Genomic DNA, 13,098 nt, shown 5'->3' on the forward strand with positions numbered 1-13,098 from the left:
ACTAGAAAATGCCCCAAGTATTGTTGATTCAACCCCTTCCACAACCACCTAAGCCAGAGACAATCCAACAGATTTGGACCATATGCTGAGGGAGGCAGGCAGCATGGCAGAAAGAGTCCTGCTCTGGAAAGACAAGAGACCCAAGGCCTGGTTTTGACTTACTGCTAATCACTGAGTGATCTTGGGTGAATTCCTTCACCTCTCCATAGATTTCTATAAAATGAGAGGCCGGGGTCCAAACCTGAACATCTTCAGGGGTTGGGTAATATCAATAAGTGAAATGGACCAAGCACAAGACAAAGGGGAATAGTGAGGACTGTGAAAAGTTGAGAGCTTATGTCTTTGTAAAGGGTGGCCACAACTCAGTTCCTGCAGGTGGTTCCATCGGGGTCACTGAGAACAGTTGTGTAGGTTGTGCACTGCACAAGGGCACTAGTTCAGAGTATGTACTGTTCATATCATAGATGTAGATATTTATCAATGATGATGATGATTTCCTGGAAGATGGCTGGGTTTTGAAGAAAGGATACCTTCTAATTTGCACAAAGGTGTGTATGGACTGTCAGAAGCCCTGGATACCATATGGGAATGAAGCACCAATGTTGCCAGGTTTCTTCTCCCCCGCACCCTTTCTCCTCTTTTCCTTTTCCTTCTTCTCTGGAGGGGCTGGAAATATGGCTTTTAAAGTGAAATTCCCCTAATTTCATATTAACTGAAAATTAACTTCAAAATGTTGTTGACATCATAGGTTAAACAAAACATTTCTGGGGGCCAAACTGAGCCTAGGAATCCGAGATCTCTGACCCAGAGAAACTCTACACCACTGACATTTCAGAAACTCTCCTATTCTATGCACCTCACATGTAATCCTGAGGCAATCACAAAGAAAAATTAATTACCCTGGTAAATTACATGGATAGAATAGGGATTATGTAGTTATACTATGAATTAAATTAAATATTAAATTATATTAAATATATTAACATATTAAATATAAATTATAAATCAATATGTAAATATATTGAATATTAAATTAAATATTAAATTATAATATGATACAAAAAGTGAAAGTGCATCTTTTGAATATTGGTATGTCCTGCATTCTCCCTATCATCTGGTTGACTTTAATTTGTCCTTTCTTCAGAGAGAACTTTCTAAGACTCGCCCCTAAATTAGGTCCCCCTTTTACACTTTCATGAAACACTTTGCTCTCCCTTAGGGAGCTTATCAAATTTTTGTGAATATTCCCTTGTGTGAATGTTTGCTTGCTGTCTCTGCCTACCACTGGTGGACAGCGTGTCTTGTTCACCTCTGTAGCCCCAGTGGGGTTATGCCTGATAAACACCAGGCACCCAGTGTGGTTTACTGAAGGATGGATTGGTCTCCACCCCATCAGGCAAACCTTTTCTCCTTGATGTTCTCCTGACCTGACTTTGCCACCAGGGGTCTTGACCTTGGGGGATCTCTGGTTTCCACTGCTGAGGAGGAGGCTCTCTGGCCTCCTCACCCCTCCTCCCATACATACGTCTTGAGCTGGAGAAAAGACCCAGTTTGACCCATGATGTTCAGGACATCCATGCTTCACTGTGGCTGAAACCTGCCTGGATTGGGAGTTGGAGCACTCATATTTCCGGTAACACACACCGGCAGTGATAGGAAGTCCACCTCGTCTTGGATGCTGGGGGCTGGGGGAGAGTTTTGAGCACAGAATTAAACTCTGTTCCCCTGTACATATTTTACATTCTGATTTTGTTTCCTCCTAGTAACAAGATCATTATGATGCCAACCAATAGGCCAGCTCTCCTGCAGGTTTATTGAAGCAATCTGGTGGCATTCCAAGGCAAGCAGCATTATTTGATATTGAAAAGAAGTCCCCTAAGGATCATCCCCACGTCCATAAAACATCAGTAAAAAGCAGCTTATCCACAAAGTAGCTAAACATAAAAATGGAGGGAGCTAATGATTGCAGGGGAAACTGCAGAAGGAAAACCAAATCACCAAGAATTTCTCAAGGAGCAGAGGAGAAGAAGAAAGGCAGGAGCACAGAAAGGGAGAGTAAGGGGACAGGAGGACCAGGGGGTGCTGTGGACATGGACATTATCAGGGGGAGAGTATCTGACCAAAACTCCACCTCCTGCTCCTTCAGTTTCTGTCCCACGCTTATGTTCAAATCCAGCTTCAGGTACTGCTCGCTCTGACTGTAGGCCGGCCACAGTGGCAGGCCTTCCCCATTAGGGTCCCTGGAAGTGAGGGCGGGGGGGGGGGTGAGATTTCCATCCTCAGACACCTGACTGTGGGGGAGGAGGCTGGTGGGGCGGTGGGGCGAGGGTGGGGGTGGGTAGGGGTGGGGGCTCACTTACCCCGTCCGAGCAAAGTTGGCCCAGTACCTCATCATCTTCCTGCTCAGCAATTTCTCCTCCTCTGTGGCTCCTTCTGAAGGAGACAATGGCACACTCTGGCTCTCACACGGATTCACCAGAAGGCCAAGGTGACTCAGATCTGCTGAATCACCTTCACATCTCCCCACTGGATCCTCTCACCAGCCCACCAATCAATGCATTCGTTTTGCATCTGCACATACTGAGGCCCAGAGCAGCCACGGCTCACGCAAGGAATGATGGCTTCCAATGGCGGAGGAGGCTGTGCTCTTCCAGCTTGAAGCTGTGAAGCTGCAAGTTCCCTGGGGACAGAGACCACCCCCCCTTCCCTTTCCACTACTTCTCCATCAAACAATTATTATATTTCTCTCTTTGAGAAAGTAATATTTGCTCAAAGTACAAAATCCAAAATACAGGAAGGATAATCTAATGACAATGAGTTTCTCTCCCATCTCTTTCCCCCAGACACCCAGTTACGAGCCTCAGAGGCAACCATGGTTACCAGCTTCTTGAGTGTCCTCCAAAGGCCAGCTAGACATGTACAAGGGTTTAAGTGGACACCTTTTTATACATTCAGTATCATATGAACACATGTTCTGCATCTTTTTCTTTCTACTGAAATCATATCCAGGGGATAGTTCCACCCTGTCGCCCATTAACCTTCCATTATTGCCATTTATTGTTATATATGAATATATAATTCATGCATCCAGTATGCTCTTGCTGGATCTTTACATCGTTTTCAACCTCTTCCTGGTAAAAGCAATGCTTCGGTGTGTGCCTATACTTTTGCCTGGGTGTAAGTATAATTGCAGAAAAAGATTCTAGAAGTTGGTTGGATTGCTCGAGAAAACACTATCTGCACTTTAAATATGGTAGAGTCCAAAGATACAGAAGCAATGAAACGCCGGGACACCTGCACCCCGATGTTTCTAGCAGCAATGTCCACAATAGCCAAACTGTGGAAGGAGCCTCGGTGTCCATCGAAAGATGAATGGATAAAGATGTGGTTTATGTATACAATGGAATATTACTCAGTCATTAGAAACGACAAATACCCACCATTTGCTTCAACGTGGATGGAACTGGAGGGTATTATGCTGAGTGAAGTAAGTCAATCAGAGAAGGACAAACATTATATGGTCTCATTCATTTGGGGAATATAAAAAATAGTGAAAGGGAATAAAGGGGAAAGGAGAAAAAATGAGTGGGAAATATCAGAAAGGGAAACAGAACAGGAGAGACTCCTCTAACTCTGGGAAACGAACTAGGGGTGGTGGAAGGGGAGGTGGGGGGGTGGGGATGACTGGGTGACGGGCACTGAGGGGGGCACTTGACGGGATGAGCACTGGGTGTTATTCTATATGTTGGCAAATTGAACACCGATAAAAAATAAATTTATAATAAAATAAAATAAATATGGTAGAGTTTTACATTAATATATCAGGTTGTCTGTCTCCCCACACCTACACAAATGCATTATGTAAAATGTATTGCTCTTCCCAACATTGATAGATTAAAAAGGCTCACTCAAAGTTACTGTACAATCTTCTTGTTATGGGTGAGGTTAAGTGGACTTTCATGCTTAAAAATCACTCATGTCTCCTTTTCCAGAAACTGCCTATTTGTATCTGTTAGCCAGTTTTCGACGGGATTGTTCTTTTCCCACTGATTTCAGGAGCTCTTTGGATGTTAAGGAATTTAACATTTGACACACACGTAGTTCACTTTCTCCCGTTTGGAGAGTCCTGTGCCCGTCCCACAGTATGAGCTCAGTGATGGCTGCTGCGTAATAGTAACAGTGACATTATTAAGCACTTATTGTGTGCCTTAGGAGAATTGTTTCACTTACTCATTGTGATAACCTAAGAGGTAGTCGTTGTGTTATTATCTGCATTATAAGGATGGGAATTATAATTAATTATAATAATTATAAGTGACATAACAAATAAACCTCAGCATACAAACTCAGAGGCTCTGTCCTTGCCGAGGCGCCAGCATGAAGCGGTCAAGAGCCGGTATTGTGCAATTCTTTAATTATGTTAGTGCTATCTATTGCGTGTAGTTCCTATAATTTTTTTTCCCTGTGGATAACCTCATCTGATTGGCTTCTTATTTTAGGCTCTGAATAGGTTGTAAATTCAAGAATCAATGAGCTAACCTCGCCAGTAGCAGTTCACAAGCATCTACATTAGATCACCTGGGTCTAGAGCCCTTTGGGCTGGAATTATGAAAAACGTGTTTTGTTTTGTTTTGTTTTTCTTTTCAAAGTCCTGGGTGGTAGCCTCATCGACAGTTCTGGAAAGGGCAGGGAGGGTGAGACCAATGGTGAGAGAGAAGCAAGAAAGTGGTTCTAATTTAATTTAAAAAATTAGATTGCCTGAGTGTCCCCCAACTGTCCACCACTTTAGGCTTTAGTACAAAGAGAAACACTCATCAAGCAGATGCTGGCAACTCCTTTTCACCTTGGTTTCTAAATAAAAATAAGAGTGGGGGCATTTTCCAAGGAAAGGTTGTGTCTGTAAACCATAGATTAAATTCTAACCACGTCTGGGCTCTTGTATATTGTGGGATGGGAGAGGGACTTCGTGCTGACAACAGGCGAGTCGCATCTTCTCCCCAGCTCATCCCAAGCTCGAGTCCCTGCACCAGCAGAAGTCCCCGTAGCCCATTCCTTACCGAACATGACAATGTTGCCTTTCAGGAAGGCACCTCCAAAGACAAAGCGGATTTCATCAGAGTGATCGGCTTTGACAAAAGCTGGCCTCGTGTCCTTTAAGCACTCGGGTGGGTGTTGAAACTCGTAGAAGTAGACAGGTGCGCCAGCATCTGCACAGAGGTAGGAGAGGGCCTGTGGCCAGTGCGAAATTCAAGGGAGCGGGGGGGGGGGGGTGCTGGCCCCACATCCCTACCCAGCTGGCCCTCCATACCCGTGGGTGGGAAGGCGCAGAGATAACAGTGACTTGAAATGTGCCAACTTCCCTTTTCCTTATCGGAGGCTAGAACTTCCTGGCACAGCAGCCCTTGCACCCCGGGTACCCTCAGGGTAGTCTAAGGTGGCACTAGTTCTTTCCTTCTCTAAAAGCCTTTCTTGCTGAACAAAGATCTACCTCCCTGTGCCTTCCTCTTATTGATTCTGGTTCAGTTGTCCAGAGGCAAACCACATGAAGTTATTCCCTGCTTCCAACATCCCTTCACCTGTCTTCTGCTAAAGGTCTTTGCTTTGTAATCCCCCCTCCCCCCACTGCCCACCTTCCCTACATCATCAATTTTTCTCTACTGGACCACCGCTGTCAGTAGCCAACATGCTTACAAAGTCTCCCGTTAATGCACGTGCACGCGCGCGCACACACACACACACAGGCACACATACTGTTGGTCTCAGCTTCCCCTCTGCTTACTGGCTTATCTCTCTAAATCCCTTCTAACAAGACCCTACAATGCTCATTATCTCTGCTCCCTCGCCTCATTCTCTCCCTCTCTTCCTCTCTTTTAAAGATTTTCTTTATTTATTTGAGAGAGAGAGAGGGAGATAACAAGCAGGGAGAGCAGGGAGGCAGAGGGAGAGGGAGAACCAGGTTCCCTATTGAGCAGGGAACCCGACACGGGGCTCCATCCCAGGACTCGAGCATCATGACCTGAGCAGAAGGCAGATGCTTAACTGACTAAGCCACCCAGGCATCTCCCTCTCGCTTTCTTTCTTAATTGAAGTATCATTTATGAACAATAAAAAAGTATAGATTTTTACGGTTTGGTGAGTTTTTACAAAGGCATACACATTCCTGTAACCACCATGCCAAGGTGTGTCTTTGTAGTCACTCTACCAGGAGACATGAGTGTTTTTATTGATTGTCATCACAGATTAATTTTGCCTGTCCTTGACCTCCCCATAAATGAAACACAATATATATTTTTTGTGTGTGTCTGGCTTCTTTTTCCTCTGTGTAATGTTTTTGAGATTCATCCATGTTATTTCATGTATTAGTTGCTGATTTCTCTTTATCACCAAGTAGTATGCTATTGTATGAATATACCACAATTTATTTATCCACTAACCTGGTGATAGACTTTTGGGTTCTTTTTAATTTGGTGCTATTATGATTAAAGCCACTGTGGATATCCATATATAAGTCATTTGTAAGGACATATGCTTTCACTTCTCTTCAGTAAATACCTAAAAGTAGAATGGTCAAGTAACAGGGGAGGTGTGCATTTAATTTTATAAGAAACCAAGAGTTTCCCAGAATCATTGCACCAGTTTACATTCCCTCCAGTAGTACATGATTCTGAATATTCCACATCCTTGGCAGTACTTCTGGTTTGTGTTTTCAATATTAGCCATCCCAGTAGGTGTAAATGGTTTCCTCATTTGGGGTTTATTTTGCATTTCCCTGATGACTAACAATGTTGAGTACCTTTTCATGTGCCAAAAGGCTTTCATATATCCTGTTTTGTGAAGTGTCCTTTCAAGTCTTTTATCCGTTTGCAATTGGATTGTATTTTCATTATTGAATTGTAAGAGTTCTCACAGGCTGGATATGTATTTTTTGTCAGATACTTATGTTGTGAATATTTGCTTCCAGTCCGTGGCCTGCCTTCTCATTTTCATAGCAGCATTGGTTTTATTTGTTTGTTTTAGGTAAAATACACATAACACAAAATTCACCACTTTAACCATTTGTAAGTATGTAAATCAGTCGCTTTTAGTACATTCAGAATGTTGTACAACCATCTATCTAGACCCAGAACATTTTCAGCACCCCAAACAGAAACTGTGTGGGGAATGACTTATGCAGTCATTCTCCATTTACCCTTCCTTCCTGCCCTTTGGAGACTGCTTTCTGACTGTAGATTTGCCTCTTCTGGACATTTCATATAAATGGAATTACACATGTAGCCTTTTGTATCTGGCTTCTCTCACTCAGCATAACGTTTTCATGGTCCAATCGTGTTGTAGCACACATCAGTATTTTATTTCTTCCTATGGTCAGATGATAACTCATTGTATGGATTCACCACATTTTGTTTATCTATTCATCAGCTGATGGGCCTTTGAGTTGTTCCCACTTTTTGGCCTCCCTAAATAAGGCTGCTATGACCATTCATGTATAATTTTTGCTTGAGCATCTGGTTTTCAATTATCTTGGGTATATTCCTAGGAGTGGAATTGCTGGGTTACATGGCAATTTTTAATTTTTTGAGGAATAGCCAAACCATTTTCCACATTAAATGTACCATTTAGCATTCCCATCTGCAGTATATGAGATTTCCAGTTTCTCCACATTTTCAATAACATTGTTATTTTTTGTTGTTTGTTCTTTTATTATAGCCATTTTAGTGGGTATGAAGTGGTATGTAACCGTAGTTTTGATTTGCATTTTCCTGATGGCTAGTAATGTTAATCACCTTTTCCTGTGCTTAATAGTCATTTGTATATCCACTCAATCCTTTGCCCATTTTTGAATTGAGTTGTTTAGCTTTTTGTTGAGTTAGAAGGTCCTTTACATATTCCAAATAATAGACTCTTATCATATATATGATTTGCAAATATTTTCTCCTATTCTGTGGGTTGTCTTTCACTTTCTTTATATTGCCCTTTGATGCAATATAAGGGATTTTTCATTGTAATGAAGTCCAATTTATCTGTTTTTTTTTTCTTTTTCGTAATTCTAAGAATTTGTTGTCACTTCCAACCTATTTGTATCTTTAGTTCTAAAGTGAGTCTCTCAGAACATAAAGACTCCTAACTCTGGGAAATGAACTAGGGGTGGTGGAAGGGGAGGAGGGCGGGGGGGTGGGGGTGAATGGGTGACGGGCACTGAAGGAGACACTTGACGGGATGAGCACTGGGTGTTATTCTGTATGTTGGTAAATCGAACACCAAAAAAATTAATTTATTAAAAAAATAAAATTAAATTAAAAAAAATAAAGTGAGTCTCTTATTGACAGCATAGAGTTGGACTGTTTTTACAATCCATTCATTCTGTAATTGCTGCCTTTTGAGAGAATCCATTTATGTTTAGTGTAATTATTGATTATGCAGCGCTTATTTCTGTCATTTTACTATTTGTTCCCCATATGTCTTATATCTTTTTTATTCTTCAGTTCTTCCATTATTGTCTTCTTTTGTGTTAGATAACATTTTCTAGTGTACCATTTTGATTCCCTTCTTGTTTCTTTTACTACATATATTTTTAGTTATTTTCCAAGTGGTTGCCCTGGGGATTACAATTAACATCCTAATTTAAAATAATCTATTTCAAATTAATACCAACTTTGTTTCAATAGTATGCAAAAACTTTCCTCCTTTATAGGAGGCCTTTATGTTGTTATTGTCACAAATTGCATCTTGATGCACTGTATGTGAAAACATGGATTTATAATTATTATTTTGTTGTCTTTTAAATCATATAGAAAAACAAAAAACATTAGAGAACCAAAAATAAATTAATATTGACTTCTATAAGTAAACATAAGTAATATGAGTACCTGTAGTGGAGTTTTTTTCTTCTTGTGGATTTGAGATACTGTCTAGTGTCCTTTTGCTTCAGCCTTAAGGACTTCCTTTAGCATCTCTGGTCAGATAGGTTTACTAGTGACAAACTCTCTCAACTTTTGTTTATTTGGGAATGTTGTGATTAATCCTTCATTTTTAAATATATGGAAATCTGGTTGGCAGGCTTTCTTCCTTATCCCCTCCCACCCCCTGCTTTGAATATGTCATTCTATTGTCTCTGGCCTCTGTGGTTTCTGTTGAGAGGTTGGCTGTTAATCTTATTGAAGCTACTTTGTACATGATTAGTTGATTCACTTTTACAGCTTTTAGGAATTTCTCTGTTTTTGGTGTTTGACTGATTATATGTCTTTGTGTGGATCTCTTTGAATGTCTCCTACCTGGGATTCACTGAAATTCATGGACATGAATATTTACATCTTTCATCAAATTTGAGACATTTTGATCATTATTTATTTAAATATTATTTTTACCTCTTTTTTTCTCTTCTCTCCTTCTAGAAGTCCTATCATGCATATGTTGGGATGCTGATGGTGTTCCACAGGTCTCTTGGGTTCTGTTTATTTTTCTACATTCCTTTTTCTTTCTGATCCTCACACTGAGTAATCTCCATGAATTTATGTTCAAGTTCTCTGTTTCTTTCTTCTCTATGCTCAAATCTGCCATTGAGTCCCTCTAGTGAATTTTCCATTCCAGATGTTGTATTTTGCAACATCAGAATGTTTATTTGGTCCTTTTTATAATTTTATAAACATCATTCTTATGGTTTCCTTTAATTTTTTATATGTGGTTTCCTTTAGCTATTTGAGTATATTTAATAGTCGATTTAAAGTCATTAGTAAATCCAATGTCTGAGGTTCTTCAGAGACAGTTTCTATTAATTTCTTCTTTTCCTGTCTGCGGGCCATGCTTTCCCATCTCTTGGCATGCCTTGTTGAAAACTGGGGATTGAGAGGAGGGGCAAGATGGCGGAGGAGTAGGGTCCCCAAATCACCTGTCCCCAACAAATTACCTAGATAACCTTCAAACCATCCTGAAAATCTACGAATTCGGCCTGAGATTTAAAGAGAGACCAGCTGGAATGCTACAGTGAGAGGAGTTCACGCTTCTATCAAGGTAGGAAGACGGGGAAAAGAAATAAAGAAACAAAAGGCCTCCGAGGGGGAGGGGCCCCGGAGGAGCCGGGCTGAGGCCGGGGCGAGTGTCCCCAGGACAGGAGAGCCCCGTCCCGGAGGAGCAGGAGCTGCACCAACCTTCCCGGGCGGGCGGAAAGGGGCTCGCAGGGAGTTGGAGCAGGACCCAGAAGGGCGGGGATGCCCTCGGGCTCCCGGGGACACTAACAGGCACCTGCAAGCGCAGGAGAGTGCACCGAGCTCCCTAAGGGCTGCAGCACGCACCGGAGCAGTTCGGAGGGGCTCGGGAGCGGCTCCAGGGAGGGAGCTGCGGGGCGGGAGCGCAAATCCAACAACACAGGCCCGGGAGCACAGGGCGCCGGGACACAGCCCAGGATCCGGCCTCCCCCCGGGACAGGCAGAGGCCGGGAGGGCCCAGGACAGCAAGGACGCTCCTGCCCCGAGCTGAGCAGATCAGCGGCCCCGCCCCGGAGCCTCCAGGCCCTGCGGACGGAGAGCCGAGAGCCCCAAGCCCCGTAGTTCCTGCGGAGACTGAATCCAGGCTTCCAGAGTTGCCATAGCAACTGCCGCTGATCCTCCTGAGACCTCACGGGGTAAACAACCCCCGCTGAGCCCTGCAGCAGGCAGGGGCAGAGCAGCTCCCCCAAGTGCTAACACCTGAAAATCAGCGCAACAGGCCCCTCCCCCAGAAGACCAGCTGGACGGACCAGTTCCAGGGGAAGTCAAGGGACTTAAACTCTACAGAAATACTCCCCCGTGTTTTTTTTTTCTTTTCTTTTTTCTTTTCTTTTTGATTTCTGATTGCTTCCCCCACCCTCTTTTTTTTTCACCTTTCTTTCTTTTTCTTTCCCTTTTTCTTCTCTTCTTTCCTTTTTCTTTTCTTTTTCTTTTTTCTTTTTCTCTTTTCTTTCCTTCTCTCTCTTTCTCTCATTCTCCCAATACAACTTGTTTTTGGCCACTCCGCACTGAGCAAAATGACTAGAAGGAAAACCTCACCTCAAAAGAAAGAATCAGAAACAGCCCTCTCTCCCACAGAGCTACAAAATCTGGATTACAATTCAATGTCAGAAAGCCAATTCAGAAGCACTATTATACAGCTACTGGTGGCTCTAGAAAAAAGCATTAAGGACTCACGAGACTTCATGACTGCAGAATTTAGATCCAATCAGGCAGAAATTAAAAATCAACTGAATGAGATGCAATCCAAACTAGAAGTCCTAACGACGAGGGTTAACGAGGTGGAAGAACGAGTGAGTGACATAGAAGACAAGTTAATGGCAAAGAGGGAAACTGAGGAAAAAAGAGATAAACAACTAAAGAACCATGAAGACAGATTAAGGGAAATAAATGACACTCTAAGGAAGAAAAATCTACGTTTAATTGGGGTTCCCGAGGGCGCCGAAAGGGACAGAGGGCCAGAATATGTATTTGAACAAATCCTAGCTGAAAACTTTCCCAATCTGGGAAGGGAAACAGGCATTCAGATCCAGGAAATAGAGAGATCCCCCCCTAAAATCAATAAAAACCGTTCAACACCTCGACATCTAATAGTGAAGCTTGCAAATTCCAAAGATAAAGAGAAGATCCTTAAAGCAGCAAGAGACAAGAAGTCCCTGACTTTCATGGGGAGGAATATTAGGGTAACAGCAGACCTCTCCACAGAGACCTGGCAGGCCAGAAAGGGCTGGCAGGATATATTCAGGGTCCTAAATGAGAAGAACATGCAACCAAGAATACTTTATCCAGCAAGGCTCTCATTCAAAATGGAAGGAGAGATAAAGAGCTTCCAAGACAGGCAGGAACTGAAAGAATATGTGACCTCCAAACCAGCTCTGCAAGAAATTTTAAGGGGGACTCTTAAAATTCCCCTTTAAGAAGAACTTCAGTGGAACAATCCACAAAAACAAGGACTAAATAGATATCATGATGACACTAAACTCATATCTGTCAATAGTAACTCTGAACGTGAACGGGCTTAATGACCCCATCAAAAGGCGCAGGGTTTCAGACTGGATAAAAAAGCAGGACCCATCTATTTGCTGTCTACAAGAGACTCATTTTAGACAGAAGGACACCTACAACCTGAAAATAAAAGGTTGGAGAACCATTTACCATTCAAATGGTTCTCAAAAGAAAGCAGGGGTAGCCATCCTTATATCAGATAAACTAAAATTCACTCCGAAGACAGTAGTGAGAGACGAAGAGGGACACTATATCATACTTAAAGGATCTATCCAACAAGAGGACTTAACAATCCTCAATATATATGCCCCGAATGTGGGAGCTGCCAAATACTTAAACGAATTATTAACCAAAGTAAAGAAATACTTAGATAATAATACACTTATACTTGGTGACTTCAATCTAGCTCTCTCTACCCTTGATAGGTCTTCTAAACACAACATCTCCAAAGAAACGAGAGCTTTAAATGATACACTGGACCAGATAGATTTCACAGATATCTACAGAACTTTACATCCAAACTCAACTGAATACACATTCTTCTCAAGTGCACATGGAACTTTTTCCAGAATAGACCACATACTGGGTCACAAATCGGGTCTGAACCGATACCAAAAGATTGGGATCGTCCCCTGCATATTCTCAGACCATAACGCCTTGAAATTAGAACTCAATCACAAGAAGAAGTTTGGAAGGACCTCAAACACGTGGAGGTTAAGGACCATCCTGCTAAAAGATAAAAGGGTCAACCAGGAAATTAAGGAAGAATTAAAAAGATTCATGGAAACTAATGACAATGAAGATACAACTGTTCAAAATCTTTGGGATGCAGCAAAAGCAGTCCTGAGGGGGAAATACATCGCAATACAAGCATCCATTCAAAAACTGGAAAGAACTCAAATACAAAAGCTAACCTTACACATAAAGGAGCTAGAGAAGAAGCAGCAAATCGACCCGACGCCCAGCAGAAGAAGAGAGTTAATTAAAATTCGAGCAGAACTCAACGAAATTGAGACCAGAAGAACTGTGGAACAGATCAATAGAACCAGGAGTTGGTTCTTTGAAAGAATTAATAAGATAGATAAACCATTAGCCAACCTTATTAAAAAGA

General features: G+C 42.2%; 1 protein-coding gene across 2 annotated transcripts in view; it reads right to left on the reverse strand.

Annotated features, from left to right (window-relative positions):
- Positions 1-1,942: 1,942 nt before the first annotated feature.
- The window catches only part of CES5A (carboxylesterase 5A), a 35,393-nt gene continuing 24,237 nt past the window's right edge, over positions 1,943-13,098 (reverse strand). The window contains exons 11-13 of one of the 2 annotated variants that reach the window (XM_055332235.1): positions 5,058-5,207; positions 2,361-2,433; positions 1,943-2,240 (exon numbers count right to left, since the gene is read on the reverse strand). In XM_055332235.1, coding sequence (XP_055188210.1) covers positions 2,009-2,240; positions 2,361-2,433; positions 5,058-5,207 — 455 coding nt within the window. In that variant the 3' untranslated portion in view covers positions 1,943-2,008. The remainder of the gene's footprint in view (positions 2,241-2,360; positions 2,434-5,057; positions 5,208-13,098) is intronic. The other variant, XM_055332236.1, reaches the window with a different exon arrangement.

Source organism: Nyctereutes procyonoides, unplaced genomic scaffold, assembly GCF_905146905.1.
Source record: "Nyctereutes procyonoides isolate TBG_1078 unplaced genomic scaffold, NYPRO_anot_genome, whole genome shotgun sequence".
Classification (NCBI taxonomy): Eukaryota; Metazoa; Chordata; class Mammalia; order Carnivora; family Canidae; genus Nyctereutes; species Nyctereutes procyonoides.